General features: G+C 69.6%; 1 protein-coding gene across 2 annotated transcripts in view; it reads right to left on the minus strand.

Annotated features, from left to right (window-relative positions):
• LOC129514871 (metastasis-associated protein MTA1) overlaps positions 1–25,475 on the minus strand; it is a 29,294-nt gene that overhangs the window by 2,952 nt on the left and 867 nt on the right. Inside the window, exons 2-18 of one of the 2 annotated variants that reach the window (XM_055333560.1) lie at positions 15,245–15,312; positions 13,062–13,155; positions 10,255–10,305; positions 9,985–10,111; positions 9,853–9,916; positions 8,472–8,589; positions 5,713–5,815; positions 5,017–5,116; positions 4,559–4,747; positions 3,506–3,580; positions 3,212–3,270; positions 2,792–2,907; positions 2,401–2,552; positions 2,119–2,308; positions 1,908–1,997; positions 725–877; positions 536–571 (exon numbers count right to left, since the gene is read on the minus strand). In XM_055333560.1, coding sequence (XP_055189535.1) covers positions 536–571; positions 725–877; positions 1,908–1,997; positions 2,119–2,308; positions 2,401–2,552; positions 2,792–2,907; positions 3,212–3,270; positions 3,506–3,580; positions 4,559–4,747; positions 5,017–5,116; positions 5,713–5,815; positions 8,472–8,589; positions 9,853–9,916; positions 9,985–10,111; positions 10,255–10,305; positions 13,062–13,155; positions 15,245–15,312 — 1,785 coding nt within the window. Of the gene's footprint in view, positions 1–535; positions 572–724; positions 878–1,907; positions 1,998–2,118; positions 2,309–2,400; positions 2,553–2,791; positions 2,908–3,211; positions 3,271–3,505; positions 3,581–4,558; positions 4,748–5,016; positions 5,117–5,712; positions 5,816–8,471; positions 8,590–9,852; positions 9,917–9,984; positions 10,112–10,254; positions 10,306–13,061; positions 13,156–15,244; positions 15,313–25,475 lie in introns of those variants that run through there. The other variant, XM_055333561.1, reaches the window with a different exon arrangement.

Below are 25,475 nucleotides of genomic sequence, written 5' to 3' on the forward strand. Positions count from 1 at the left end.
TGCGTGCCTCCCCCAGCCCTGCCGGCCAGGCCCACAGCTCGGTCCTATCTGCCCCCACCAGAGAGGCCGGGGTCCCGAAGCCCCCCCCCCCCCACAGCAGGGCGCACAGGAGGGTCGTAGGCACAGCACGGGCAGCCGCGGGAGCAGAGGCTGACGGCATGCGGGCGGTCACAGCGCGACGGCAGACAGTACAGGCAGGCGGCGGGGGCACCAGGGCTACACGAGCGAGGACAGTCCACTGACCGGGCACTGGGCCGGGAAGGAGGGGACACCCCACAAGCCAGAGGCCCCGGGGAAGGAGACTGCGTTCGGCTGCGTCCGATGGGGGGCCCGTGAGGCCACACTTGGCTCTCTGCCCAGCGACAAGGGAACCGGGGGAGCGCGGGGAAGCAGGGTGCGGCCCGGCCCGCGTGGACTGGCCCCTGGACGAGCCCTGAGCCGCCCGCCGTGCACCATGCACGCGAGGGTACAGCACACACAGGCAGCGCATGGGGGCTCGCGCAGCAACCCTGCCAGCGGCCGCCGCAGGCCTTACCCCTACTGGGCATCAAGAGGCGCTTCTTCATGTTGCCTGCCAGCGCCCGACGGCGGGAGAGAGAGGGAGAGAGAACACCATCAGCGGGCGCGGGCGAGGCAGCGACAGGGCCGGCCGGGCACCCCCAGGCCAGCAGGCCGCGCCGGCCCAGAGACGAGGCCCCGCCTGGCCGCCCCGCCGGAGACTCACCGTCCACCCCGTTGTGCTGCTCATAGCTCCTCTTGCCCAGGATGGTGGGGGAGCCGTTGTTGATGACGGGGGCCGACTTGGCCGGGGTCAGGCCTCCGAGCACGCCAGACACGCTCTTCACGGGGTCGGGCTTGGGGGGGCGGGGGTGGGTCTCTGTTGGGAGCAACAGCGGGGGCTCACTGTGGCTAGGGAATGGCTCGAGCAGGCCCCGGGGCCCATCCCGATGGAGGTCGACCACGGGAGCACACCGCCGGCCCTGCCCATCAGGGTGTCCGAGGAGCGGGGAGAGCGAGGCGGGCCCGGGCCCCACAGATCACTGGCGACTGCCAGCAGCTTCCAGGCTCCAGACACAGGCCCATAAACAAGCAGGCCCATCAGAGGTGTCTAGGTCCAGGCCACCGGAGCTGATGGCAGCAGGCTGGCCGCCGGCCAGGCGATGAATTAACTGCCAGGCTGGCCCAGCCAAGGCCACACCCCCCTCAGCGCCGGCCGGCCGCAGGCTCAGGCTCGGACCTGCCAAGCAACCCCCCCGGGCCCCGGTAGCTCTCAAGATGGGGCAAGGCCCAGCCCCCCGACCCAGACCCTAGACATCTGATGACGCCAAACCCACTTGCGTCCACGTGGAACACGATTAGGTCATGGTTCTGGAATGTCCTTCACAGAAGGTCAGCCACCTCCACGCTGGAGGGACTGACTCACGATCCCGCCCTGAGCTCAGCACAGGGGCCAGCTCCCTCCTGCCCCCAAGCGCCCTGGTGAGCCCCCAGGACAAGCCGCCCATGGCTGGCTGAGCGGTGGGCAAAGCCTAGCCCAGGGGTGCCAGCCGAGGGCCCCCTGTGGGCTGCAGACCAGGCGTGTGTGCTGCTCACGCAGCAATGGGCCGTCCGCTTGGGCTGGGGGCGAAGAACCATCCTGCAGGTGTCTGCAGTGGATGCCCGAAGCCCGTCCTGAGTCCGTGTGGCCAAACCCTGGACGCCCCCAGGCCCCCCTGGACCCCCCCCCCCCAGGCCTCCACGCGCTGCAGCAATACAAAGGCAGAAGCGTGGGGGGCCGGGGGCCACGGCAGCTCAGGCCCCAAGGGCCCCTCCAGGCCTGGCTCGGTGGCAGCACGGAGGCCGGCTCCCTCCCTTGCAGGCGCCCGCTGCCAGGCCGCCCACGCGGGGCTGGGGCGGGGCAGGCTTACCTAGGTACCGGAGCACAGCTTCCAGGGGCTTCCGCACGGCCTGCTTCAGCACCAGTGGGCTCTGGGAGGCTTCGGGCAGCCGGGCCGTGCCTGTGGGGGCCGGCACACAGAAAGGAGCCCGGGGTCAGAACCCCCATAACCCCCCGGCCGCCCCACGTGCTGTGAGCCCCTCCTCCGAGGACCGAGCCCGGGGCTGGGGGGCGGCACTCACACTCCGCCTTGATGGCCGCACTGTTGATAGGCATGTAGGGGTGCCGGGCAGCGTGCCACGGGCGCAGGATCTCTCGGCACAGGCGCCGGGCGATGCGGGTGAGCTTGGTGGTGTGCAGATAGAAGGCCTGTCTCGTCTTCATGGCAAACTTGGGACTCCCGCTGCTCCGGGCTGGGATGCCGTGGGGGCTCTGCGGAAGGGGGCGCGCCGCCCCGACACAGCGCCATGACCGCGGGCCGGGCGCCCGGCCACGCGTGGGGGCGGGGAGGGGTGCCCACTTACCATGTTACTGCGGTTTGGTCCTGGCCTCTCTCCATCTAACCGGGTTGGCATTTTCAAGCCACCATATTTCTTCCAATATGTCCAGCAAGATGCGCAGAGGCGACACTGCATGTTAGGGGGACCCCAAGAATACCACTGGTAAGACTGGGCGGCTACGGACAACAAAGTTGGAAATAGACGGGTCCTTAAGCAGAACCAGTGACGGCAGAGAGCATTACACAGTGTCGCCCGCCCGCCCGCTGAGCCGCCCCGCCGCGGGCCCAGGCCCCCCGCACACCCGCGAGGAGGGTTTCCCGGGAGGGGTGGCCCCCGCCCCCCGGCCAGGACCCCGGGACGGAGCAGGGAGCCCAGCGCTGCGGGTGGGCCCCGATGCCGGGCGGCGGGCACTTACTGTAACAGCTCTCGCAGGCTCGGCCAGCCCCAGGGCTCTGGCCTGGCGCCCCCGCGCCATTCACCACGCCTGCCTTGACGTTATTGACGCTGATCTGGTTCGGGTTGGGCTTGTTACTTAGGGCAAGGGAGAGAGGCAGGACGTCACGGGAGCGCCTCGCGGCCACGCCGGGGGTGCCGACTTCCTGCCCGCCAGTCCTGGAAGCGGCTGCGGAGAACTTCGAGCCCCCGTCTACACCCCAGCTCTGGCCGCCAGAGCTGTGCTGGGCTCAGAGTGGAACCCTGGGCCAGGTGGGCTCGAGTCCTGGAGCCTGTGGTACAAGAGCCACTCCCCACCCGCCCGGCGGCCAGAGGTCCGAGGACCCCGGCCCACCCAGCCCACGGTCCCCAGGGGCGGCGAGGACGCGCACGACGCACTTACTAGTTGGGAATATACACTTGCTTTAACTTGCTCTCCGCTTCAGCCGCTTTCAAGCGTTTCTGGAAACGTGGAACTGATGTCAAGGACGGTGGGAAAGGAAGGGCCGCCCCTCGGGGTGCCGGAGGGGGAAGGGCTGCCCCTCGGGGCGCGGGAGGGGGAAGGGCCACCCTGCGGGGCTCAAGAGGGGAAATGGCTGTCCACACCTTGGGCCGTGGGAGGGGGAACGGCCGCCCGTGGGGTGCGGGAGGGGGAAGGGCCACCCGTGGGGTGCGGGGTCCCCCTGGGGGCGCTCACCTGTTGCACGTATCTGTCGGTGGTCTTCCACATGTAGTAGTACTCGATGATGCTGGTGAGGGACTTCCAGGGCAGCTGCACGACAGGGGGCGGCATGTGTACGTGGGGGGCCTCCCCAGCCAAGGACCCCTCCCTCGCGTGGCCGTGACTCAGAAACCTGCCTGGTCGTGTCCTGGATTCAGACCCTGTCTACACCTCGACTGCTCAGCAGTGGCAGAGGGGCCAGCGTGTCTCAGTCGGGGTCCCAGCCCCATGGCATCCGCCAGCGTCTGGCTATGCAAGTCGGCCCAAGGGTTCCCAGCAGCCCCATCTTCTGGCTGTCATTTTTTTTTTAAGATTTTATTTATTCACGAGAGAGGCAGAGACACAGGCGGAAGGAGAAGCAGGCTCCCTGCAGGAGACCCCGGGGTCACGAGCTGGGCTGAAGGCAGACGCTCAACCGCTGAGCCACCGGGCGCCCTTGGCTGTCGTTCTCGGGGAAGCTCTCAGCGAACTAATCTAATCCTACGTCAGACTCTGAGCGAGTCAGACTCTGCTCTCAGCTCTGCCCCTCGGGGGCCTCAGCAGGCTTCTCTATCCTGAATGGGTCCCTTCCTCCTTCCGCCTTCCTCCTTCCAGAGGCTTATCAAGATTCCCGCCTGGGGCGGGGGCCGCTCCTAAGCAGATGCCGGCCGGCCTGCAGCGCCCCCCCCCCCCCACCTGGGACAGACACGCTCGCCTCTCACGTGAGTGCACGTGTTCAGCTGAGCACAGGGGCTGGGGGGTCCCGGAGGGCACAGGCCCTGCCCACGCTGCGAATCCCAAGGGCTCCCTGGGGGACACTCTCAAGGGACGGGAGACAAGGACGCACAAGGAGAAGCCCCGTGGGTCAACAACCGACAAACTCAAGGCGGCACAGGTGCTGGCGCCAGGAGGACACTGCGGGCCAGCACGGGCCCCCGGCCTGCGGCAGGAGTTCTCAGCCCAGCCCTCCCGGGAGCCGCACACACACTCGGGGGGCGGGGGGTGCACAGCGGTGCCGGGAGGGGCCCCGAGCCCACCAGGGGCACTCACGAAGTCTTGCTGAATGTCCGTGAAGTCCTTCCCGTACTTCTCCAGAGCCTCCTCGAAAAGGCTGGCCTCGGAGGCCGACCACTCCTCCATCTCGTCCCTGCAGAGCACGGGCCCGCCCTGCGGCACCAGCGCCGAGATGGCCTTGGCGACGTCGTACACGCTCTTGTGCAGTGTGTCCATGGCATGGAACTGGCAGGACACACAGGTGTCACCCAGGCCCACCGCCCGAGAGGAGAGACGACAGTCCCAGGGGCAGCTGCAGGACCGGGAGTACCGGGGCCTCCGAGGGGCTCGCTCCCAGGACGTGCTGCTGGGCTCTCCTGGAGGGCATGGACGGCTCGCCCAGCCTGCCCTGGCTGGCGTGGAGACCCCAGGGGGAAACGTGGCTCGGACACAGCAGGCCCCAGCAGGCCCCAGCAGCACACCTGTGTGCAGATCCCTGCACCCGGCCCACTCACCAAGGTGATGTCCCGGGAGGCGGCCGCGGCGCTCATGTGCAGGCTGGGCTGCCGGACGGAGCTGCTACAGTCCAGGGCTCGCGCAAAGGTGCCGACGGAGCTGGGGGCGGTGGGGCCACAGTGACCACTGGAGCCCGACACAGAGGCGCCCCAGCCAAACCCCCAGCACAGCAATACACAAAGACGCCGCCGGGAGGCCCCAGGGACAGAGTGGGGACACCCGCAGAGAGAGCTCTGACTCAGCCGCCGCCCGGGGCTCCCCTTCCACAGGCTCGGGTCCAGGTGAGATCCACGGGCGCCCCTGGGCATGTGGCTCCCGCACCCACACAGGGACTCCCCTCCTGCTGGCCCGGGCTCGGGGCTCCACTGGGGGCCTGCCGGAGGGAACGCTGCTCCTCGGAGCACTGCCTCCCTTGTGGCCCGAAGGCCCTGGGTCGTCGTAGGAGCCACGTCCCTTGGCCACCTCCCCACGGTCTACAGGGCAACAGCCCGCAGCCCATCCAGAGATGGGAGCATCCCCGTCCAGCCCACAGCCCCGCCTGTGCCCGGCCTGCTCGGGCCCTGCAGGTGGGGGGCCCCGGGTGATGCAGGTGCACAGGCCCCGCCCCCCAAAGCCGGGAGCTGCCCCCGGGACCCTCCGGGAAGGGTGCCCGGGTCCAGGTGGTACCCTGGCTGCCCCCGGTGCCCAGAACTCACCGAGCCACCACCAGGAACTGGTCAATCTGCTTGTCTATGAGCGGGTTGTGCGCCTCCCACACCTTGGTCTCCAGTCTGGACTGGTCTCGGCCGTCCTCCTCACCTATAGGAAACACGACACGGTGACGCCAACGTGACCCCGAGGCCCTCCCCCGCTGCTTACGGCCAGGCCTCTTGGAGCGAGGGCTCTGCAAGCCTCCGGGGTCCTGGGGGTGGGCCCGAGGGCCACTGGCTGCGCTAAGCGGTGAGCCCAGGTGAGGCGGCAGCAGGCGTGCACGCACAGTTCCAGGCACGCTCGGCTCGCAGCAGATTTTCACCTCTGCCAACACAGCAGCCCCCTCTCCCCCCGCCGCCCCGGCCCGCCTGCTGGGGGCTGGCGGAGTCTGATGACAGGCTCGGGGGCCGGGGGAGCCCCGGGACGGCTTGGCCTGCCGTGGGCCCGAGCGGCCAGGTGTGACAACGGGGGTGCCGGAGGCTGGCTCTGGCTTGGATCAGGCTCCTGAGGCAGAGGCAGCCCGGCGGCGGCAGTGCGCTCAGTGACCAGGACACGGGACGATGGCTGCGTCCACGTGGGCATCTGCCAGCCGGGGCCCCTCGCAGTGCCAAAGAGGCCACGGTTCAGTCTATCCTCTTCCAGGAGGGCCGCTGCCACCCCCGGCCGCTCTTTAGCCTGCAGACGCCAGAGTCGGGGCTCGTTTGGGGGGCTGTGTCCTGCACGGCTGGGGGCAGAGCCCCGCAATCCGGCAGGCACGACGGCTTCTGATGAAGCAAGCTTGCTCCCAGAGGACAGGGCGGCCGGTCAGGGGACACCTGGGGAGAGTCCCGCGCCCAGGGCAGCCAGCCAGGGTGTGCAGGACGCCCACCGCCACGCTGGCCAACCCCCCGGGCCAAGGGCACGTCCTCAGGCAGCCCAGGCCCGTAGGCTGCACACCCGCAGGAGATCCACTCAGCTCCTGTGCTGCGGCGACAGCACGCTCCAGGCCAAGGGCGGGGACCCGCACGGCGTGTCCCACCAGTCCGTGCCCAGCAGGCCGGCCAGGGAGCCTGTGCGAGCAGGTGGCTTGAGCGGGGCCGGTCACCAGAGACATGTGTGCTCCCTCACCTCGGGGAAGGTTGGGCCTTGCGGGCCCACCTGGGGTCACGGCAGGAGGGCCCCACACCGCAGGGGCGTGACGGTTATCCCTCCCGGTCGCCCCTGGAGCCTGCGGCACAGGCTGACTGCGGGGAGGATGTTCCTGGTCGTAGCCGGTGTCCCTCCAGGGGGGCCTCTGCCCTGAGGCCCCTCGCCAGGTGTCCAACACCTCCCGGCCTCTGGAGTCTGAGGGCCATGGCCGGCACCAGCCACCGCCGGCCCGCAGCACGTCTGTCCCGCCAGCCCAAGGGAACCTGCAGGCCCCCACGCTGCACCCACTTCAGAGTCTCCAGCATATGAGTGGGGGGGCACAGTCCGTTCCCTGGGAGGGTCCCGGGCTCCAGGGGCCACCCTGTGCCCGCCCTGCTGCAGGTTCGCTCAACCAGGCCTGGGCCCCACACCCCGAGGCAGCCCTCACAGCCTCCTCGGGCCTGCAGCTCAAGGGTCTGAGGCGGCCGCTCGGAGGAGCCGAGGAGCCCTCTCCCTGGCACCAGGTCACTGCCCGGGAAACCGAGGCCCTCTGACATTCGGCAACTCTGGGTCCTCCTCTGGCCGTCACCAGACCCGTCACCCTCAGCCACGCAGGGAAGGCGGCACCCGCCGTGGACCTGCCACCGTCAGATGGGCCAGCCGAGCCCCGAAGGACGCCTGGTCCCCGGCACCAACCGCGCCCACAGCAAGGGGATGGGCCTTGCTTGCTCCTCAGAGGCCGCCAGGGGGGCTGGTGTGGGCAGGCAGGAGGAGCGGGTGTGCTCGGGGACCCCGCGGGCAGAGAAGAGCCAGAAGGGGGACGCAGGGCAGAGGGCCAGCGGGCCGGGAGGGCAGCCTCGCCACACACGGGACAGAGGGAACCTGCGTGCCTCTGGCGTGGCTCCTGCCCCGTCCTCATCTCCCACCGGTGGGACCACAGACAACAAACAAGCCAGCGCGAGTGCATCAGCGTGACGGTGCACACTTGCGTGCGCATGCAGTGGTCACGCGGGCGCGGACGGGGGGGGGGGCACACGAGCCAACACCAGACCGGCCTCAGGGAGATGGGGCATCACGCCCAGGGAGACGCGGAGGCCACAGAAAAAAGAACCTGGGCGCTCAGGAACCGTCCTCGGATTAAAGCCGGGACCACAGACATCGGAGGGAGGCCGGAGCCCGGGGCCCTCGCGGGGCTGGACCACACACTCCGACCCCGCGGCCCTGAGGCCCCGGGCTGGGCTGGCAGCCGGGCAGGCTCCACCGGAGCAGCTCAACGAGCAAAGACCTCAAGATCACCAGGGCCAGCGGGCCTACGTCGGGGTGACGAGGGCGGCCTCAGCAGCGGGGCGCCAGGGGCGGCGCCTGCACGCGGCCACGCCCGGGAGGCCCACAGGCCGCGCAGGACCTCGGGCGCGCCGAACCACGTACAGGCTCCAGCTCCCGGGACCCAGCCCCAGCCCCAGCCCCAGTAGGTGGCTCCCGGCCGGAGGCAGGACGCACGGCCCCTCCGACCACAACCACGACCACAGCGGGCTGCGCGGGGTCACCGGCAGCACTGCCCGGCGGCGGAAGTTGGCAGCACGGGCAGAGACTCATTCAACAAGTTTCTTTGGAGAAAAAGCTCAGAGGGCGCCCGAAGGCCGCGGGGGGCGCCTACCTTCCTTCAGCAGGTCAGTGATGTCCGCCTGGTAGCGGTTTCCCACGCGGATCTCCCCCTTATCGGCCAGCAGGGTCTTCTGCTGGGGGTCGTAGACTAGAGAATAGAAGAAGAAATCCTGAAAGACAGCACACAGGACGGCGTCAGCAGGGCGCCCGCGGCCTCGCTGAGCCCGCCGCAGGGCCCCGGGCCCCGGCCAGCCTGACCATACAGGGGGGGCGCTCGGCAGCGACCAAAACGCTCCAGCGTGGCTCCGAGCAGCTGTCACGGGAGACGCCCACGCGGGGCCACAGAACGTTCCGGGCTCGATGCCCCGGGCTGTGGCGCAGCAGCCGCCCCGCGTTTCTCGCCCGTCCTGGGGGGCACACCCGGCCCTCCTGACCCCGGCCCCGCGCGGAGCTCTTAGAATCTGCGTTGAGCGGGTTGGGCTGTTCTCCCGCGGCTGCGGGTCCAGGTCACGAGCGGAGCACCCCCCGGAGGCGGGCGTCCACAGGAGCCGCAGCAGTCGCTGGGTCGGTGGCCTCTCTCACTTGCAAGAACCACGTGCGTCCGAAGCAGGTGTGGACGCGGGCAGGGCCCCCGGGACACACGCGTGCGGCCGCTGAAGCCTCACGAGTCACAGCAGGCCATCGTGCTCAGTGACATGTCTCTGCGCCGTGTCCCGTGAGGCGCCACCGCCACGGGGTCCCTCGGAACGCCGGGCAGCACCCCCACCACGCTCCCGCCCGCCCGCCGGCTTCCAGCGCCTCCTCCAAACGCGCCTGGCATCTCCGTCCGCCCTGCGGGATGGACTGTGGGCTCGCCCCCCCCCCCCCCCCGGCGGCTGCTCCAGCTCCCAACCCCGCATCAAGCCGTCGCGTGACCGCACCACCGGCTGTCCTCGCGGCCACGCCGCTCGCTTCTGCACCCCGTTCCCCGGCCGCAAGCCAGGCTCCGCGCGGTGGGAGGAGACTGTGGCTGAGAACGAGGCCGCCCCTCAGGCCTCCAGCCCCTGCAGGCCCCACCTGGCCCCCCAAGGCCCGTGTCCCCGCGTCCCGAGTGCAGGCTCCGCCCGGGCCATGCAGCTCCCCAGGGACACACGCGCTGTCTGCAGACATTTTCGGCTGTCACAACTGGGGGCGGCATCGGTGGGTCGCGTCCTAGAAATGCACGAGGTCCTTGCTCCTGAGTGTGGGACGAGAAGGCTGGTTCCACGGCCCTGAGCCCCTGACAACTCGTGTTTTTGGTTTTAGACTCAGAAACCCTTCCCGCCGCCTGGGCGTCGTGGCTCCGGCCCCATACGGTGAGGGTGCGAGGTGCTGGCCTGCGGCGGGCTGCGAGGCACTGGCCCAGAGAGGGGCATGGGTGGGGACGGCCCCAGGGACGCCGCAGCTGGCCTCACCTCCCGCTCCAGGTAGGACTTGAGTGACTCCGTCTCGTTGAGCAGGGTGACGCTGCACTTCCCTCTGCAACAGGAGGGCGCAGCGTCAGGGGGGCAGGGCGGACCCCCGGCACCCTCCGGGCCGCTGGGTACCTGATGTGAGTGGCGGGCAGCGACTCCAGCTGCCGGGACAGGAACAGCTCCCGGTGCCGTAGCTGGTGCTTGAGCTTCTCGGGCAGGTCCACCATCTCGGGGTTCTCCATCTCCTCCTCGATCTCCCCTGCAGGGTCCAGGGCTTCCTGTGAGTCGGCTGCGAGGTGCCTGCCCAGCCGCACCCACTCGCCCCCGGCACTGACGGGGGGACAGGGGACGGCAGCTCCCGCCAGCCGGCCCTGAGGGTCCTCCGCGGCGAGCGGCGCTTACCTTCCTCGCCGTTGTCGGCCCCTGGTCCAGTTTTATAGCAGACAGACAGGGCTGAACAACAGACAGACAGACAGAGCCCAGACGGCAGGTTAGTGCCAGAGCACCGGCCACCCACCGGCTGCCCGCAGGCTGCGGGGGGGCGGGGGGCAAGGGGGTCACAGGGCCCGATGGGCAGGGAGGGGCCCAGGTCAGGTCGGCAGAGCGCTGACCATCCCGAGCGCGGACCAGGGGCCTCGGCCACACCTCCAGGGCTAGGACACTGATGCCCGCAGGGAGCGCCCCAGGCTCCTGCGTGAACACGCACACCTGTCGGGCACCTACCGGGGATGCAGTGACCGGGAGGCACAGTGGAGGTCTGGGGGACCTGGGGGGCCTGGGGGCCATGCCAGGCCAGGGCACACGGAGGCCGGCCACCCCACGAGGCTGCTGCACCTGGGCAGCACCTGGGCAGCACCTGGGGACCCGGGTCTCTATCCCAGGGCCCTCAGCAGCCCTCTGCTGCCCCCCAGTGGTGACAGAGAGGCCAGGGCCCGGGCTGCAGGGGGACGGGGTCCTGTGCCTGCTTCAGGCAGGTGGGCCCGGAGCCTGGGCGTCCACACTGCTGGCCTTGCCACCTCCCTGCCACTCCCGCAGACCCCACCAGCACACTGCGGCCCAGCTGGGGACGTCCCCAGCGTCCACACAGCCACCAGCCGGCCCACCTGACGTGCACACCTGTCGTGTGACGGCTCCCGGGCCAGGGCAGCGTGGTCAGGAGTGGGGCCGGAGAGTCACCCGGGCCCCTCCCCAGCAAGACACAAGCCCGCAGTGGCTCTGAGATCCCCACCCCTCAGCCGCCACCGGCAGTGGTGAGGAGCCCCGAATGGGCCTTCCAGGCATGTGCACGGCCGGGGAGCCACACTCGCCAGCAGCCCCGGGAGCTTCCCACAGCCCCGCGCCCCCCACCCCAGCCTCCAAGCGTCCTGCAGGCCTGGTGGACCCGAGTGTGTGTGGCGCTCCGACTGCAGGAAGTCGGCAAGTGGCGGCTGGGGGAGGCGTCTCTGGCGCAGAAAACCCTGCCTCCCGGACCCGTGCACCCCTGTCCTGGGCCCAGTCTGGGGCTCACCCCCCAAGGCACAGGCGGGATCTGTGCTCCCACCCCAGCCAGCTCTGACACGCACCCCGGGAGCCCCCACAGCCTGCTCTGGGGGCACCCGGGGGGGGGCCGTCTCCTGCACCTGCCGCTCCCCAGGGCAGGGTCCTGCTCAGGCCGGCTATGTGTGCACGTGTGTGTGCAGGCCCAGGGCAGCGGGCTGTGGCCATGTCTGCTGTGGCTTGAGGGGGCTGTTCTGGTTCCCTACAAGGGGTCGGGGCTGAGCAGAGCGTGGCTGGAAGATGCCCGGAGGACCTCCCTGCTGCAGGGACACCCACGTGGGTGCGTTTGGCCCATGCCGGGGGCTGGAGGCCTGGCAGCGGGCTCCCTGGGTCCCCCACGCGCCAGAAGGGGCCCCACAGGGTCTTCACACCCGCCCTGACACTGGGCTCAGGCCTGGGCCAAAGGGTGGACCCGTGTCACCCTGGCCACACCCGCCAAGGTGGCCCCATAGAACGAGGTTCCTGCCCCAGATGGCCACGCCAGCGGCTTTGGCGGACCTTGTCACCCACCTCGCCGCAGTGCCCTGGGGAGCCTCGGCGGCACTGGCCATCCCATCAGCCCCAGCGTGGTCCTTCCGGCCACACGACCCCCCACCCCCCAGCTCCCCTCACGTGATTCCAGCCAAGCTCCCGCCTGGCCCCTCCTGGCCACCAGCTCACCGACCTCCACGGTGCCCGCCAGCGGGAGACCCCGGCCCCGGGGCCACCGTGTACCACCGTGCACCAGGGGGGAAGGACCATGGTCCCCCTGGGCCAGGCAGTGGACCCAGGGGAGGCGGCCCGTAAGCATCAGCACCCAGGTCAACAGTGACCCCTATGGGACATCCTGGTTCCCGCTGCGGCTGGGGGGCAGCTTCAGCACCCACGACCAGACACAGCCACGTGCAGCACGAGCGCAGCGGCCGATGCAACCAGAGAGTGGCACAGAATGCGCCACGGCCCAGGCCCCAGCCACCCACCCACCCAGGAGGCTGGACTGGGCCAGCCAAGGACCAGCGGCTGCTGCCCTCCCCTGCCAGGTGTAGGGGCCGTCCCGGGGGACCTGCTCAGCCGGGGCCCTAACGCACCTGGCTGCTCCCCTCCCTCATCCCCGAGGCCTGGGGAGACCCAGTCCCGGACCACCCCCAACCCCTCCAGGACCCAGGGAGGAGGCCGGTCTGCCCGGGTGTCCAGCCCCTCACACCACCGTGCTGGGGGCTCCCCCGGAGGCTCACAGGTGGGGCCCACGCCCACCCAAGGAGGACGCCTGATGAGCTGATGAACCCATGAGAACGGCGCGTGTCCCCAGGCTGGACGGCCGTGTGGCAGGCAGCTGGGGGCCCAGGGCAGCCCCCACGGAGGCCAGAACCTCAGCCCGGGCGCAGGCAGGTCCCACCCTGAGGACGGGGGCTCTGGAGCGGCCCGGGCCCTGGAGCACACGCCCCCACCTGTGGAAGCAGGTCCAGGCCAGTCCCCAGGGCGGCGCCGCTGGCCGCTGACCAGGAACAACATCCCGGGGCTCGAGCTCAGCCGCCGCGAGTCCCTCCGGCCCCTCGCTTCCCAGACTCGGGTTCGAACTACAAACAGGGACTTTGCTTCTGAAAACACTACACCCAACGTCAGGAAACCTTCGGAGCCGCAGAGGCCTCGCCCCTGCCCCCCCCCCCCCCGCCCCGGGAAAGGCCAAGACTCACTGGCGTGCTTGTCGGCCAGGGCGATGAGGGTGCTGGAGATGTCCCGCCTCCGGTAGAAGCACACCACCTTGGCCTCCACGTTGCCGTTGGCCGTCTGCAAGAGCGAGGCAGGGTCTGAGCAACGCACGCCCCCGACCGGCCGGCGGCTGCCAGCAGGGGCGGCCCAGAGGGGCCTCGGGTGCCCAGGGCCAGCAGGTCGCGGGAGGAGCCAAGCCCAGGGAGCGTCGACGCCGAGTGGGCCAGGGCATGTCTGACCGGGGAGGGGCGCTCGGCGGACCTGAGCGAGCCCAGTCTGCGCCCCCACCCTCCAGCGGTGCACCCTCCTCCTGGACCGCAACCGGGTCCCCCTGTTGACCTGCGTCCCTCCCCCAGGCCTTGCTCGCTCAGGACCAGAACCTGGCGCACGTCTGGACGCTGGAAAGTCCAGAGCCCCTGGGCCCCCTCCTTCCAGCACCCCCGGGGTGGATCAAGGCCTGTCGCACCGCTGGGCAGACCCCAGCGCCAGGGGCCTGGCTCCCCATCAGAACTGGAAGCAGCCATGGGGGCACCTGGTCAGGCGGCCGCCTCTCGATTTCAGCCCAGGTCGTGACCTCAGGGTCACGGGGCCGCGCCCCACGGGCTCCCTGCTCAGCGGGGGTCTGCGCGGGGCTCCCCGCTGGCATCCTCCTTGGAACCACAGGGGCTGGAGCAAGCAGTCGGCGCCCCCGCCCCGCCGGCCCCCAGGGAGGCCGCCAGCGCCCAGACACCTTCCAGGACCTCCGAAGAGCTCGGCAGATGCGAGAGGAGCGAGGGGGGGGGGGCGGGGGGGGAGCGCCGGGTGACCAGGGGAGCTCAGGGGCCACGGCCAGCTGCCGCCCCCGCCCTGCGCCAGAGCCGCGCCCAGACGAGCCCCGGACTTCCCCGGGACTTGACCCTCGGGGCCGTCTCTCTTGTGCCCGAGGGGCCCTGGGGGCCTGGGGGCTCCGGGCAGGGTGGCCCCAGCAGGGGAGGGCCCGCAAAACGAGCTCCCAGCGGCCCCAGCCGGGACCCAGCCCTGGGTCCCCGGGCAGCAGGGGAGGTGGGCTGCGGGGGCCAGAGGGTCCCTCCCGCCCCACCCCGGTACTGAAGGGGGCGGCAGGCTCACACGCAGACGCCCATCGACCCCACCCGAGCGCTCCGACGGCGGGCTGTGGCCGCTGCCGCGTAGGCCCGTCACCCGCTGGCTGCCACAGGCGGCGCCACCTGCCCTCTCCACGTCACGGCCAAAGCGAGGGGCAGGGGCTGTGCTGGCCCCACCCGAGACCCACCGCCCGTGGCCAGCCCAGCAGTGGGCCCCCGGCTCCCCCGCCACACTCCCCACCGCTCACTGGAATCGCAGGCCTATCCCCGTGTGTCCCCGAGCCACCACCCACCCCGTGCCCTGCTGGCCCTGCTGCCCGGGCGGGCCATGGGCAGCTTCCCCCAGCAAGCGCCCGCGGGAGGTGGCCCCATAGCGTCCTGGTCACTGCCCTGGCCCTGCCGCGTCCAGACCCGGCCCAGGCCTCCCAGGAGCTGCCAGGCTGCTCGGACCAGCCCCACATGCTGTGTGCAGCAGAGGCCTGGGGGCACCCCCGCCCGGGGCACATGCTGCGCAGGAGCCTGGGGAATGGGGGCACTGGGGTCGGGGCTTGGCTGCCACCAGTCTGCTCCGTGGAGCACCAGCACCCCGACCTCCGCCCCCAGCCCGCCGGTCCCAAGGATGCCCGGCCACGCTGCCGTGCTCGAGGTCCAGGAGAGCAGCCCTTGAGGGCTGGCCTCACAGAGCACAGCCAGTCGGGGACAACAGGTGCTCTGGGGCCAGGGACTCCGCGGCCGCGGGGACACGCCTGCCTCTCCCCAGTGCTGCCGGGGACACCTCGGAGCGGGAGGCCGGCGGGAGGGGGGGCGGCTGCGTGGGCCCGGAGCAGGGTGGCAGGGGCCTGAGTGAGCCGGGAAGAGGCAGAAGCAGCAGGTGGGCAGGGAGCCCCCATCCAGGGGGACCCCACAGGGCGCCCCTGTCCCGCAGAGCACACCAGCCACAGGGACCCCACGGAGAGCTCTCCAAGGAGAAGGACCCAAGTGTAGGTGTGTGGCCTGGGAACAAAGCCACCGAAGGGTCTGGGGCCAGCCCTGAAGCCCCGGGCAGCACCCCAGCCCCCCCGCCGCCCCCCCCCCCACGCATGTACCTTGTTGAGCTCCTCGATCCTGCGAATCAGGTACGGGTTGCTGGAGGAGTTCTCAAAATAGACGTAGTCTGCAAACAGGAACAGAGCGTGTCACCCCGCAGCACTGAGCCCGGGGACCGGGGGAGCCCCAACCCCCCTCATGCCTGCGCCCAGTTCTAGGGGCCAGGGAACAGGAGGAACGAAGGACACGGCGCCCCCGCCACCTCGGTGGGGAGACAGGTACCCAGACATGTTGGTGGGTGCCGGGCACGGGTCCTAGAGGACAGAGGGGGCTGCCCTGGGCAGAGGGTCCACACCACCCCCCGCCCTGCCCCGCGTAGACGCTGTGGGAGCCGGACTGCAGCTTCCCCCGGGACAGCTTCCGAGGGGCTGCCAGGCGCCTGCACCTCCCCCCCACCCCACGCGCCCCGGGCAGGGAACGGAGGAGGCCGGGGCTCCCTGGGCAGAGGCAGGGCTCTCGGGGGCACGGACGGGGTCAGGTGCCAGAGGAACGCGGTCCCGCCGCCACCCGCCAGGTCCCCAGCACACCGTGTGGGCACCAGCTCGCCTCCGGCTCCGCAGCGGCCTGGGCTCGGTCCCCGGGAGGCTGGCAGGCACCCGGGATTTCCCAAGAGGCCCACGGGGGCGGCTGGCCGGCTCCCACAGAGCCCAGGCCAGCCGGGAGGCCACCCAGCTGCCAGCCTGGCCGCCTGGCCGACGCCGTGATGTAGCAGGTAACTCGGGGCAGCTGCGGGTGACTCGGTGCCAGGACGAGGCCAGGCTGCAGTCCCCAGCAGGGGTGCCCCGCGCTGTCCCCGTGCCCCAGGGAAGGCCTGCAAGAGGCCCGTGTCAGCCAGGACACAGCCAAAGGGCCACTCGGAGCACAGATCCTGCCCCAGGACCCAGGCCAGCTCCGTCCTCTCAAGAGGTCCTAACGCTCCACCGTGTGGAGAGGCCCCAGCAAGCATCTGGCACCTGCTGTTGCTGTGTACCTGCTGCAGGCACCTGAGGGGGCTCACCTGTGCTGGGGGGGGCGCGCTCACCTGTGCTGCAGAGGAGAGCTCACCTATGCTGCGGGGAGAGGGGGACGCTCACCTATGCTGCTGCGGGAGGCTCACCTGTGCTGCAGGAGGGGCTCACTATGCTGGGGGGGGCTCACCTATACTGTAAGAGGGAGCGCACCTGTGCTGCTGGGGGGGGGCTCACCTGTGCTGCCCGAGGCCACAGCCAGATGGGACGCGGCCATGGGCACCCACAGAGCTCCACGGAACGAAAGAGCAACAGCACTAACAGCCCAGAGGGAACAGGGCTGCCGGGCTCAGAGGGCCACGCTCGCGGGCTGGGGGGGAAGAGGGGTCTACGGGAGGGGACCATCGACGGGCTCGAGGTCGGCTTGACGGCAGTGGAAACGCAAGGCCTTACGCCTCGTGAACGGGTGAATTTTATCACAAGTGAAATGTCGGTCAAAAGAGCAGTTTTGATATAAAGCCCTACTGGTCTTAAAGCTTTCATCCAAAGAAACCGAAAAACCAATTAAATCAAAGCCGTCGGGGATCCCCGGGTGGCCCAGCGGTTTAGCGCTGCCTTTGGCCCCAGGCATGGTCCTGGGGTCCCGGGATCGAGTCCCGCATCGGGCTGCCTGCATGGAGCCTGCTTCTCCCTCTGCCTGTGTCTACGCCTCTCTCTGTGTCCCTCATGAATAAATAAATAAAAATCTATTAAAAAAAATAAGTAAATAAACCAAAGCTGTTATTCACGTGCAGTCTACACTGGACATGACCCAGGAGGACCACCACCGGCCCCGCATGTGGCTCTGAGGATCCCTGCTCGGGCGGCGGGCAGAGGGCTGGGGGGCACGGGGCTGCGTCCCAGCCGCCAGTCGCACCCCTGCGTGTGCTCCCCACAATGCAGACCTGCACGCCTGAGACGGGCGGGTTACGCTTTGGTAGGTGGGAAAACACGCAAAGCAAAAAGATGGTAGATGATGAGCAAAAACCAGCATAATGAGGAAAAATGAACTCGTGCAAACAGCCAGTAAGGGGGTCAACCTCAGGCCAGGCTGACGAAGGAAAGACCCGGAGGGTGAGTGAGCGAGAGCTGGGTGGGGGGGGCTCCCGGCGCCGCTGCCTGACGGCTCAGGTGACATGGGGCCCGCGCTGGGCGGACGCAGACCCCCGAGCTCCCTGCGGACAAACAGGCAACCCTGCGCCCTAAAGAAATCAGGCTCGGGCAGCCCGGGGGGCTCAGCGGCTTAGCGTTGCCTTCAGCCCAGGGCGTGATCCTGGAGACCCGGGATCGAGTCCCACGTCGGGCTCCCTGCATGGAGCCTGCTTCTCCCTCTGCCTGTGTCTCTGCCTCTCTCTGTGTCTCTCATGAATAAATAAATAAAATCTTAAAAAACAAAAACAAAACAGGCTCAGGGGCACCGTGGTGGGCTGAGAGTCTGCCTTTGGCTCAGGCCACGATCCCGGGGCCCCGGGGTCAAGCCCCACGTCAGGGTCCACGCTCAGCCTGGAGCCTGCTTCTGCTTCTCTCTCCCTTTCCCTCTCCCTGTGTTCTCTCTCTCTCTCTCTAAATAAAATTCAAAAAAAAAAAGAAAAAAGAAAAGAAAAGAAAAGAAAATCCTTTCAATTGCAAGCAAGAAAATAAAAATCAACAAAGGAAAGAAAGAAATGCAGCCCTCCAGACCCAGCGGGCCCTGCTGAACCCAGCCAACACCCAAGGGGGACCTGACGCCAGCCCACGCCGTTCACCCTGAGAGCGGACGCGGAGACCAGGCGGGAACCCCACAGACGCGAGGGAAGCGGTGAGACGCCGCAGCCGCTGGGACCCGAGGACACAAGGTCGGCTCGACGGGGAGGATCGCAGCGGCGGAGTGAAGGCAGGCCAGGCCGCGCGGCCGTCGGAGCAGAAGCAGGAGGACCACGCCGTCCCGACGGTCTCCGGCAAGCCGGGAGCATGTCCGCCCCGCAGCAGGTGCTCGTGGAACCCACCGCCCACGGCAGGAGGAGAACCGGGGCTCCCCGCCCACGGCAGGACGACGGCGCTCTCCCCGCCACGCTCACAGCCGGGGCCCACCAGGCAGATCAGCAGCACACGCGGGGCCCGGCCTGTGCGCCCGGGAGATGCCAGAGTCGACGGGGAAGTGACGAGCGAGCGAGCGAGCATCACACAAGCGCCGCGGACAGGAGCTCCGAGGACCGCCACGTACTCGAGGGTCCCTTTGGTAAAAGACCTACAGACGCTTAAAGCTGCAAAGTCCCGTGCGGGAGCTGAGGGCAGAGCTGCACACGCGGGTCGGGACGCGAGTCGGGACCCAGGAGCCTCTGCCCAGGGCACCACGCGGCCCGAGCGGCTGTCCCCGCCCGCCTGTCGTCCACGGCTCAACTGGCCGAGGAGCACGGGACGCCAGCTCCACCGCGACCGTCTGCCCAGGAGCACTGAACGGCTTCCGGGCAAGACCTCTGGCTCCGCCGGGGTCCACGGGGACTGTGGGGCAGCCTGCGCGTCTCGTCCTGTCCGACGGGGAACCACAGGGCGCGCGGAGGGCATCACGACCGCGTGGCCGCCTCGGGCGAGCAGCCTCGGGTCCACATGGCGGCCGGAGAATCCGTGGTCCCCGGGAGAGGCTGCGAGCCTGGGTGCCACCCGGTGCCCTCGACGTCACTGCCCTGGCTGCAACGCTCTTGTGACCAGCCACCACGAGGGCGTGAGGGCCTCGCGCGTCCTGGGCCCGCAGTGCAGGGGGGCCGGGAGCCCAGGGCCTCCCGACGCGACGGGCCCCCCAGCCCTCGATGGGGCCCACGTCCTGCCAACGCGGCCAGGGCCGAGCTCTGCCTCCCACTGTCGCCGTGACACTCGGACACCACACGGGGCCGTCTGAGCCGCCAACCACCTCCGCTGTCCCCACCACGGCTTCCCCAGGTGGGACAGTGGCCGGGGGCAGGGCTGCAGTTTGCCGCGGCCTCAGAAGCACCGTTACCGGGGATGCGGCGCCACGTGTCTCCACAGGCACGCGGGGAAGCAGCGGGCGGCCGTGGGCCTCCTGCCCCAGCGCCCGCCTCTGCCTGGAATGTAGGAAACCGCAGTAACGTTTAACCCCTGCGGCGCCGCGGGGCTGCTGCACGGCAGGGTGAGGGCAGCGAGGACGCTCGGCCTCCACCATGGACAGTGGAGTCCCCAGGGTCAGGGAAGGTCGTGCTGACCCACGGCTGCACCAGGCGACAGAGACTCAAACATCCTGCACGAAGGCACCGGCCAGCAGGACAGCGGCCCCGAGCACTCATGCTCCGTCCCCTCCGTCGCTGTCCCACGTGCCGCCTGCGCCAGCCGGGCCCCCAGGTGTCCCCTCCGCCCAAGGACGAGGGTCTCCGGCCGCGGCCCGGGAACACGGTCCGAGTGGGCTGGCCGCCCCGAGCCGCAGGCCCCACGTCCACCTGCACTGGGCCGTCTCCTGCCGACTCGTCCCAAACCACGCTGGGTTGCAGGCGTCCCCGCTCACCCCTCGGAGCCCACGCCCAGGGGACGCCGCCCTGCCCCGGAGGCCAGCTGCCCCCTGCAAACACCGTCGGGGCGCGTCACCATCGGTCGGCGGCCTCCCGATGGCTGACGGACGAGGCGCCGGGACGCGTGGACAGCGGCACCTCACTCGGCTCCGTGGACACGCTCAGCTGTGACGAGATGCTCCGGTTCACGTCTTCCACCTTTTGCGACCGTGACCTGCTCACGAGCTGTGAGACGGGGTGATGCCCACATGCCCTGTGCTGCCCTAGCGGCCGCGCCACCCGAGCCAAGGACGCAGGGACGCCCACGCCGCTGGGTTCACAGTACACATCTTCCTGCGATGCGATGTCACAGCAGGGACGCCGCGTGGCGCTTGAGCACGGCCGAGATGGGACGGTATCCGCGGGAGCAGCGAGGGGACCCCCACCACGGCGCTCAGGGCACCGCTGCGGCTCACAAGTCGCCGGAGGAGACGCGGGAATGCACCCGTGGGGCTGCATCTGGGGAGAATTTGCTGCGGCGCTGAGGCGGGAGCCTCCCGGAATTTTGGCGTCCGGGACACAACGGCAGGGGCAGGTGTCTCCCCTGCACGGACCTTCCCGCCAGCCCGACACCACCCCAGCGGGGCCCCGCCGCTCCTCTTCTGCGGACCAGCCGAGCTCCGCGTCACCTGGGACCAGGCCGTGGCCGCGGGCCAGACAGGGGGGCACAGCACCCGCCCGACAGCCTGCGCCCCGACCTCAGGGCTTCCCGGGAGGCGTGGACGCCGCACCTGAGCACCGGCGACAGGAACCCGACCCGTGGCAAGACGTGACGGAGGGGCCGGCACGACCGGTGAGCGAGGACGGTGCCGACTGCAGCCAGTGGTAACGGAGCCGGAGGAGGTTTGTGAACAGACGCACAGGTGAGAGCCCAGGGCCCCCGGGGCGCAGCGGTTGAGCCGCCTTCCGCCCAGGGCGTGAGCCCGGGTCCCGGATCGAGTCCCACCTGGGGCTCCTGCATGGAGCCCGCTTCTCCCTCTGCCTGTGCCTCTCTCTCTCATGAATAAATAAATACAATCTTTAGAAAAGAAAAACAAAAAGCAAAACCGAGAGCCTCCGAGCGCACCCGACACGAGGGGGAACCCAACAGCAAACCCGTGGGGCGCCTGGGTGGGCCGGTCGGATCTCAGCTCCGGTGGTGACCCCGGGCCTGGGACCCAGGGCACCTGGTTCATCGCACCGTGTCCATCGGGTTAGGGCCGCACCCATGGGAGCCTGCCCCGCCCCCGCCCGCGCACGCGCTCTCCCCCCCCAATAAAGAATCTAAAAAAAAAAAAAAAAAAAAGTAAAGCCCCCAAACTACAAAAATTCCACAAGAAAACAGAAAGAAATCTTTGTGAGCTTAGATGAGGCAGGTTTCGTAAGCGTGGAAAAGCTGCGGGGCCCGCGCGTGAAGGCCGGAAGGACACGCGCTCCACAGGCCGGCGGGGGGACGGCGACCCCGCGGGTGGGGCCCGGGCCACGCCATCCTCACCCGAGAAGGAAGGCCCTGCCCGGGGTTCAGCGCCGCCGTCCGCCGTCCACCCCGGCTCCACGCGCAACTCCGCGCCGACCCAGGTCACGGCCCAGGACACGCATGAGCGGCGGCACCGGGGGCGGGGGGCGAGGCCACTGCGCAAGGCGCCTCCACATTCCCTGCGCGCGTCACGCGGCGCCTGCAGCCCCTGGTCCCCACTGACAGCCCGCTGGCCCCCGCGGCCCGGCCTGGGGTCCGCCGCCGGTCGACGCCTGACCCGGTGCCACCCCACCCAGGGTGCTCGGGTGTGCGCCCAGCCTCCCTCACCCACAGTCCGCACCCCACGCAGCTGGTAGAGGGCCGAGCGCGAGCGTTGGTTCCGGTCGTGGTCCCGGCCGGGATCCAGCCCCGCATCGGGCGCCCTGCTCCGCCCCTGCCCTCGGCCCGGCCCGTCCCCCTGCTTGGGCTCGCACACAGGCTCGCTCTCCAGTAAGTAAATAAAATCTTCAAAAAAGGAATAAAATAAACAGAAGTTGAAAGACAAAAATGTGGAAAACGCATCACGGGGGGGGGGGGGGGACGGCCCAGGGAGGACCCCCGCCCCCGCCCACGGGGTGGAATGAAACCAGGAGGCAGGGCGTGGCCTCCGCGGGCCGGGCTGGGGGACGCGGTCTCAGGGCTCTCGGGCTCTGCGCAGCGGCCACAGCACGACCCGGGTCACAGGTCAGGTGGGCGCAGGCAGAGGCAGGGGTGTGGGACCCACGGGAGCACCGGGGATGGTGCCCGGGGATGGTGCCGGCGAGGAGACCCGCCCACAGGAGGTGCCACAAGAACCGGGGAGCTGGGCCCCGGCACACCACCCGGCACACCGCGGGCGGCCCTGGCGCCCACCGCCCACCCCGCGTGTCTGAACCCGCCCACCAGCTCTGCGGGGGCCGCGAACCCCCCAGCCCCAGGCTCCCTCCTTGCTCCTGCACCGCGGGGACACCTGCAAGCCCCGCATTCTTCTTTTCAAATTTGGGGACGGAATCAAGAAAAACCCAAGCAGTGGCCAAGACCTCAGGCTGACCAAGGGCAGAGCCAGGGCTGGGCACACAGCCCTCGAGTGCGGGACACGGAGGGAAACCTGACTCATGCCTCTGCAGGACTATCCCCCAAATACCGCACGGGGGTCCCCATGCCTCCACCACCCAGACCGGGGCAGTCCTGTGAGCGGAGGGCCTCGCCACCCACACACCCCACGGGGCTGGGGCACAGGGCACCCCAGAGGGCCCCTGAGAACACAGCGACGGCCCTAAGGACAGCCAGCCCCGTGGGGCCAGGTCACCGCCCCACAGAAGTCTGGGGACCAGAGGCTGACGTCTACTTCGGGCAGGTGCTCAGGCGGTCAAGGGCTCCAGACACTGGGCCTGAGTGGGGCCGGGTCTCCCATGCTCTCGGGGACACGTGCTGGGGCAGGGTGTCAAGTGTCGCCACCCTCCTCTGCCGCCGGAGGGAAGGGTGAGTGGAGGCAGAGGCAGGGCCGCAGAGGGCGGAGGGGGGGGGGGCCAGCAGGGGGGCCTGTGGCCGGGGCGACGGGACGGTCGCTGTGCGGGGGACGCCCCGCTCCTCGGAAGCCGCTAAGCAGTCTTAAGCGGCGAGAGAGAAGCTTAGCAGGATCATCATCTCCTAAGGCAGGTCCCAGACCTAGAGCGGGGGCCAGCCTGGGGGCCACCAGGCAGCTGAGGGCCGGGGAGGGGCCGTGGGGCCCCAAGAACCTGCACCCTGGGTGGGGGGCACCCTCACAGCCTGGCGCAGGCCTCCGGGGCTAGCTGTGCAGAGCCCTCGGGAGCCCCGGGAAAGCTGCACCCCAAGTCTGTTGTCAGGCGGGTGGGGGGACAGAGAGAGAAGCCGCAGCCCCGGGCAACTCGCACATCAAATTCTGGAGAGCCCGCGGGCGGGGGCAGGAAAGACGCTCCCCCGGGGGCAGAGGCCGCGGCCGGGCCAAGGGCAGCCCCGCATCCTCGTCCCCGCCGCCGAGGTCCTGCTGCGAGCCAGCAGCCACCCCGTGGGCTCCCGGAGGGACGCGTCCGCCTCTTAGGACCGTCTACTCCGTCCTCGGGTTGTTTCTTATTAATCCAGGGGTTAATGACCGAATTCTTCTCTCGAAAGGGACAAGAGGAGCCAAAGCCACGTGGGCAGGCCGCTGCGGGCCCCCCCGAGGGACAGGACGAGGGCCGCAGACGCAGCCGGGGGCCCCTGGGCGCCCCACCTCTGCCCCCGCCACCGGCCTCGACAAGTTTGGGATTTTCACGTGTGTGACCTTGTCACCTGGTCAAAAGTTTAAATGACACAAAAGGCAACAGGATGGCGCGGCAGCAAGACAGGGCATGAGAGCACAGAAGCAGCGCGCGGCCCGGGTGAACCCCGGCCAGCGGCCAGGAGCCTTGGGGTGCTCCCGTCACCTTTCTAAAGCACGTTTTCGAGAAGCAAACTACCACCCCAAAGAACGGGTGTTAACTTACAGCAAGGAAAGGAGAAGGGGGGAACCACGGCGGCTGGTTAGAGGCTGTCGGTTAAAAAGAGACACCCCAGTCGGTGGCCGTGCTGTCAGGGGGCTCGCGGGCTCCGGAGCCCTCAACGGCCCCGCAGGACACGTGCAGAGGGAAGAGCCACCCCGCGGTGCCGGCCTGGCCCAGAAGCCGGCCCAGGCCTCGGGGAGACGGACCCCAGAGGGGCAGAGTCACGAACCCCGACCCCGCACCCGCAGCCGGGCCCCGCCTTGCCACGCTCGGAGCCGCCAACAGAAGGCCTCTGTCGGCAGCCAGGTCACTTCCCTGGGAAGAACCGGGCCGTGTCCCCTCCCAGGCTGACCCACTCCACCCAGCTGGTCAGCTGGCACAAAGCCGCCTCCGGCCTCCGCCCCGCCCAGACATCCTGGCAGCGCCCCGGAGCAGCCTGCCAGGTAAAATGCAGGACACCCAGATAACTCCGGGTCCCTGCTAAGGATTTTCTCGCGTGAGTACGTCCTCTGCAGTATCGGGGACACGGTTAGGCTCAGAAACTGCTTCTGTGACGGTCACGTCTAGCCGGCGTCCTCCACTTTCGTCGCTGAACCTGGCACCTTTGCAAAAGGCTCTTTTCTGAGGGTCCTTAGTGGAGATGAGAAGATGGGGGGGGGTCCCCTTCTCAGAATGGCCCTGCCGCCCTGCTCAGGCGGGGCCACACCCGGGCCACCATCGGCTCAGAGAGGGCACCCATGCGCGAGGCGCCCCTTCGCTAAGCGAGTACTGAGGGACAGGGTGCCAGCAGTCTGGCCAGGACCCAGGGGCGGCACCGCAGGGTCCCCATCTACAAAGCATGAGCCCACCCCGCTTCGTCTACAGGGACCCTGTGGTCACACCTGCGGAGCTCAGAGGGGATCAACAGATGTGGGGCGGCCAGGCCTGTCCTGGAGGACGAGCCGTAACAGAGCCCCTGGTCCACTGTGCGCAGCTGAGGCCGGGAAGGTGGGGGGCGGGGGGTCAGGGTCCCGCCACGTTCACGGTCCGACCTCAAAGCCAAGCAGCTCGGCCCACACGGCCAGGGGGCCCGAGGCCCGGGTGCGGGTTCTGCTAAAGCCCACGAGCCCTCGGAGCAGCTGCTGGTGGAGGGCGGCCGGCCGGGGTGGATGCGCCCAGGGCCCACGGCCTCCCTGCCACCCCTCCTCGCCCCCTCTCTTGTCTCCATCCTGGAGCCGGGTGCCTCGGTTCTCGCCATCGCGCCTTCGTTTATTCAACGAACCTTCTGGCCCAGGCAGCACGTGGGAGCCACGGGGGCCTCACACCCGGAAGGGGGTGTCTGCACTGCAGGACGGTGGTCCCCACTGGGCAGGTGGGGGGGGTGGGGAGGGCAAGCCAGGGAGATGGGGGGAGCCCTGAGCCGCAGCCGGGGGGGGGGAGGGGGCACAGCTGAGGAAGGGGCTGGGGACGGGGACCGGTGGACATGAACAGTGCCTGGTGGCACCTACGTGCACCAGAAGCCTGCGGCCAGGTGGGCTGTGGGCCTCCACCCGGGCACTGCCCCTGCGCCAGAGCGGGTGGGGGGCCTGCTGGCCAGGCAGGGGCCGTGGGGACCCGCACACGGAGGAGGCCGAGCCCAAGGTCACAGGCTGGCCTGGCGGCTGGAGCCCGTGTCCCAGGCCCTCGGGGGGCAGCCGGGGACACCCCGACACGGTCGGCCCGGGGAGGCGGCGAGCGCCTGAGCCCCGGAGGCCGTAGGCGCCGACGGAGAC

Source organism: Nyctereutes procyonoides, unplaced genomic scaffold (genome assembly GCF_905146905.1).
Source record: "Nyctereutes procyonoides isolate TBG_1078 unplaced genomic scaffold, NYPRO_anot_genome, whole genome shotgun sequence".
Classification (NCBI taxonomy): Eukaryota; Metazoa; Chordata; class Mammalia; order Carnivora; family Canidae; genus Nyctereutes; species Nyctereutes procyonoides.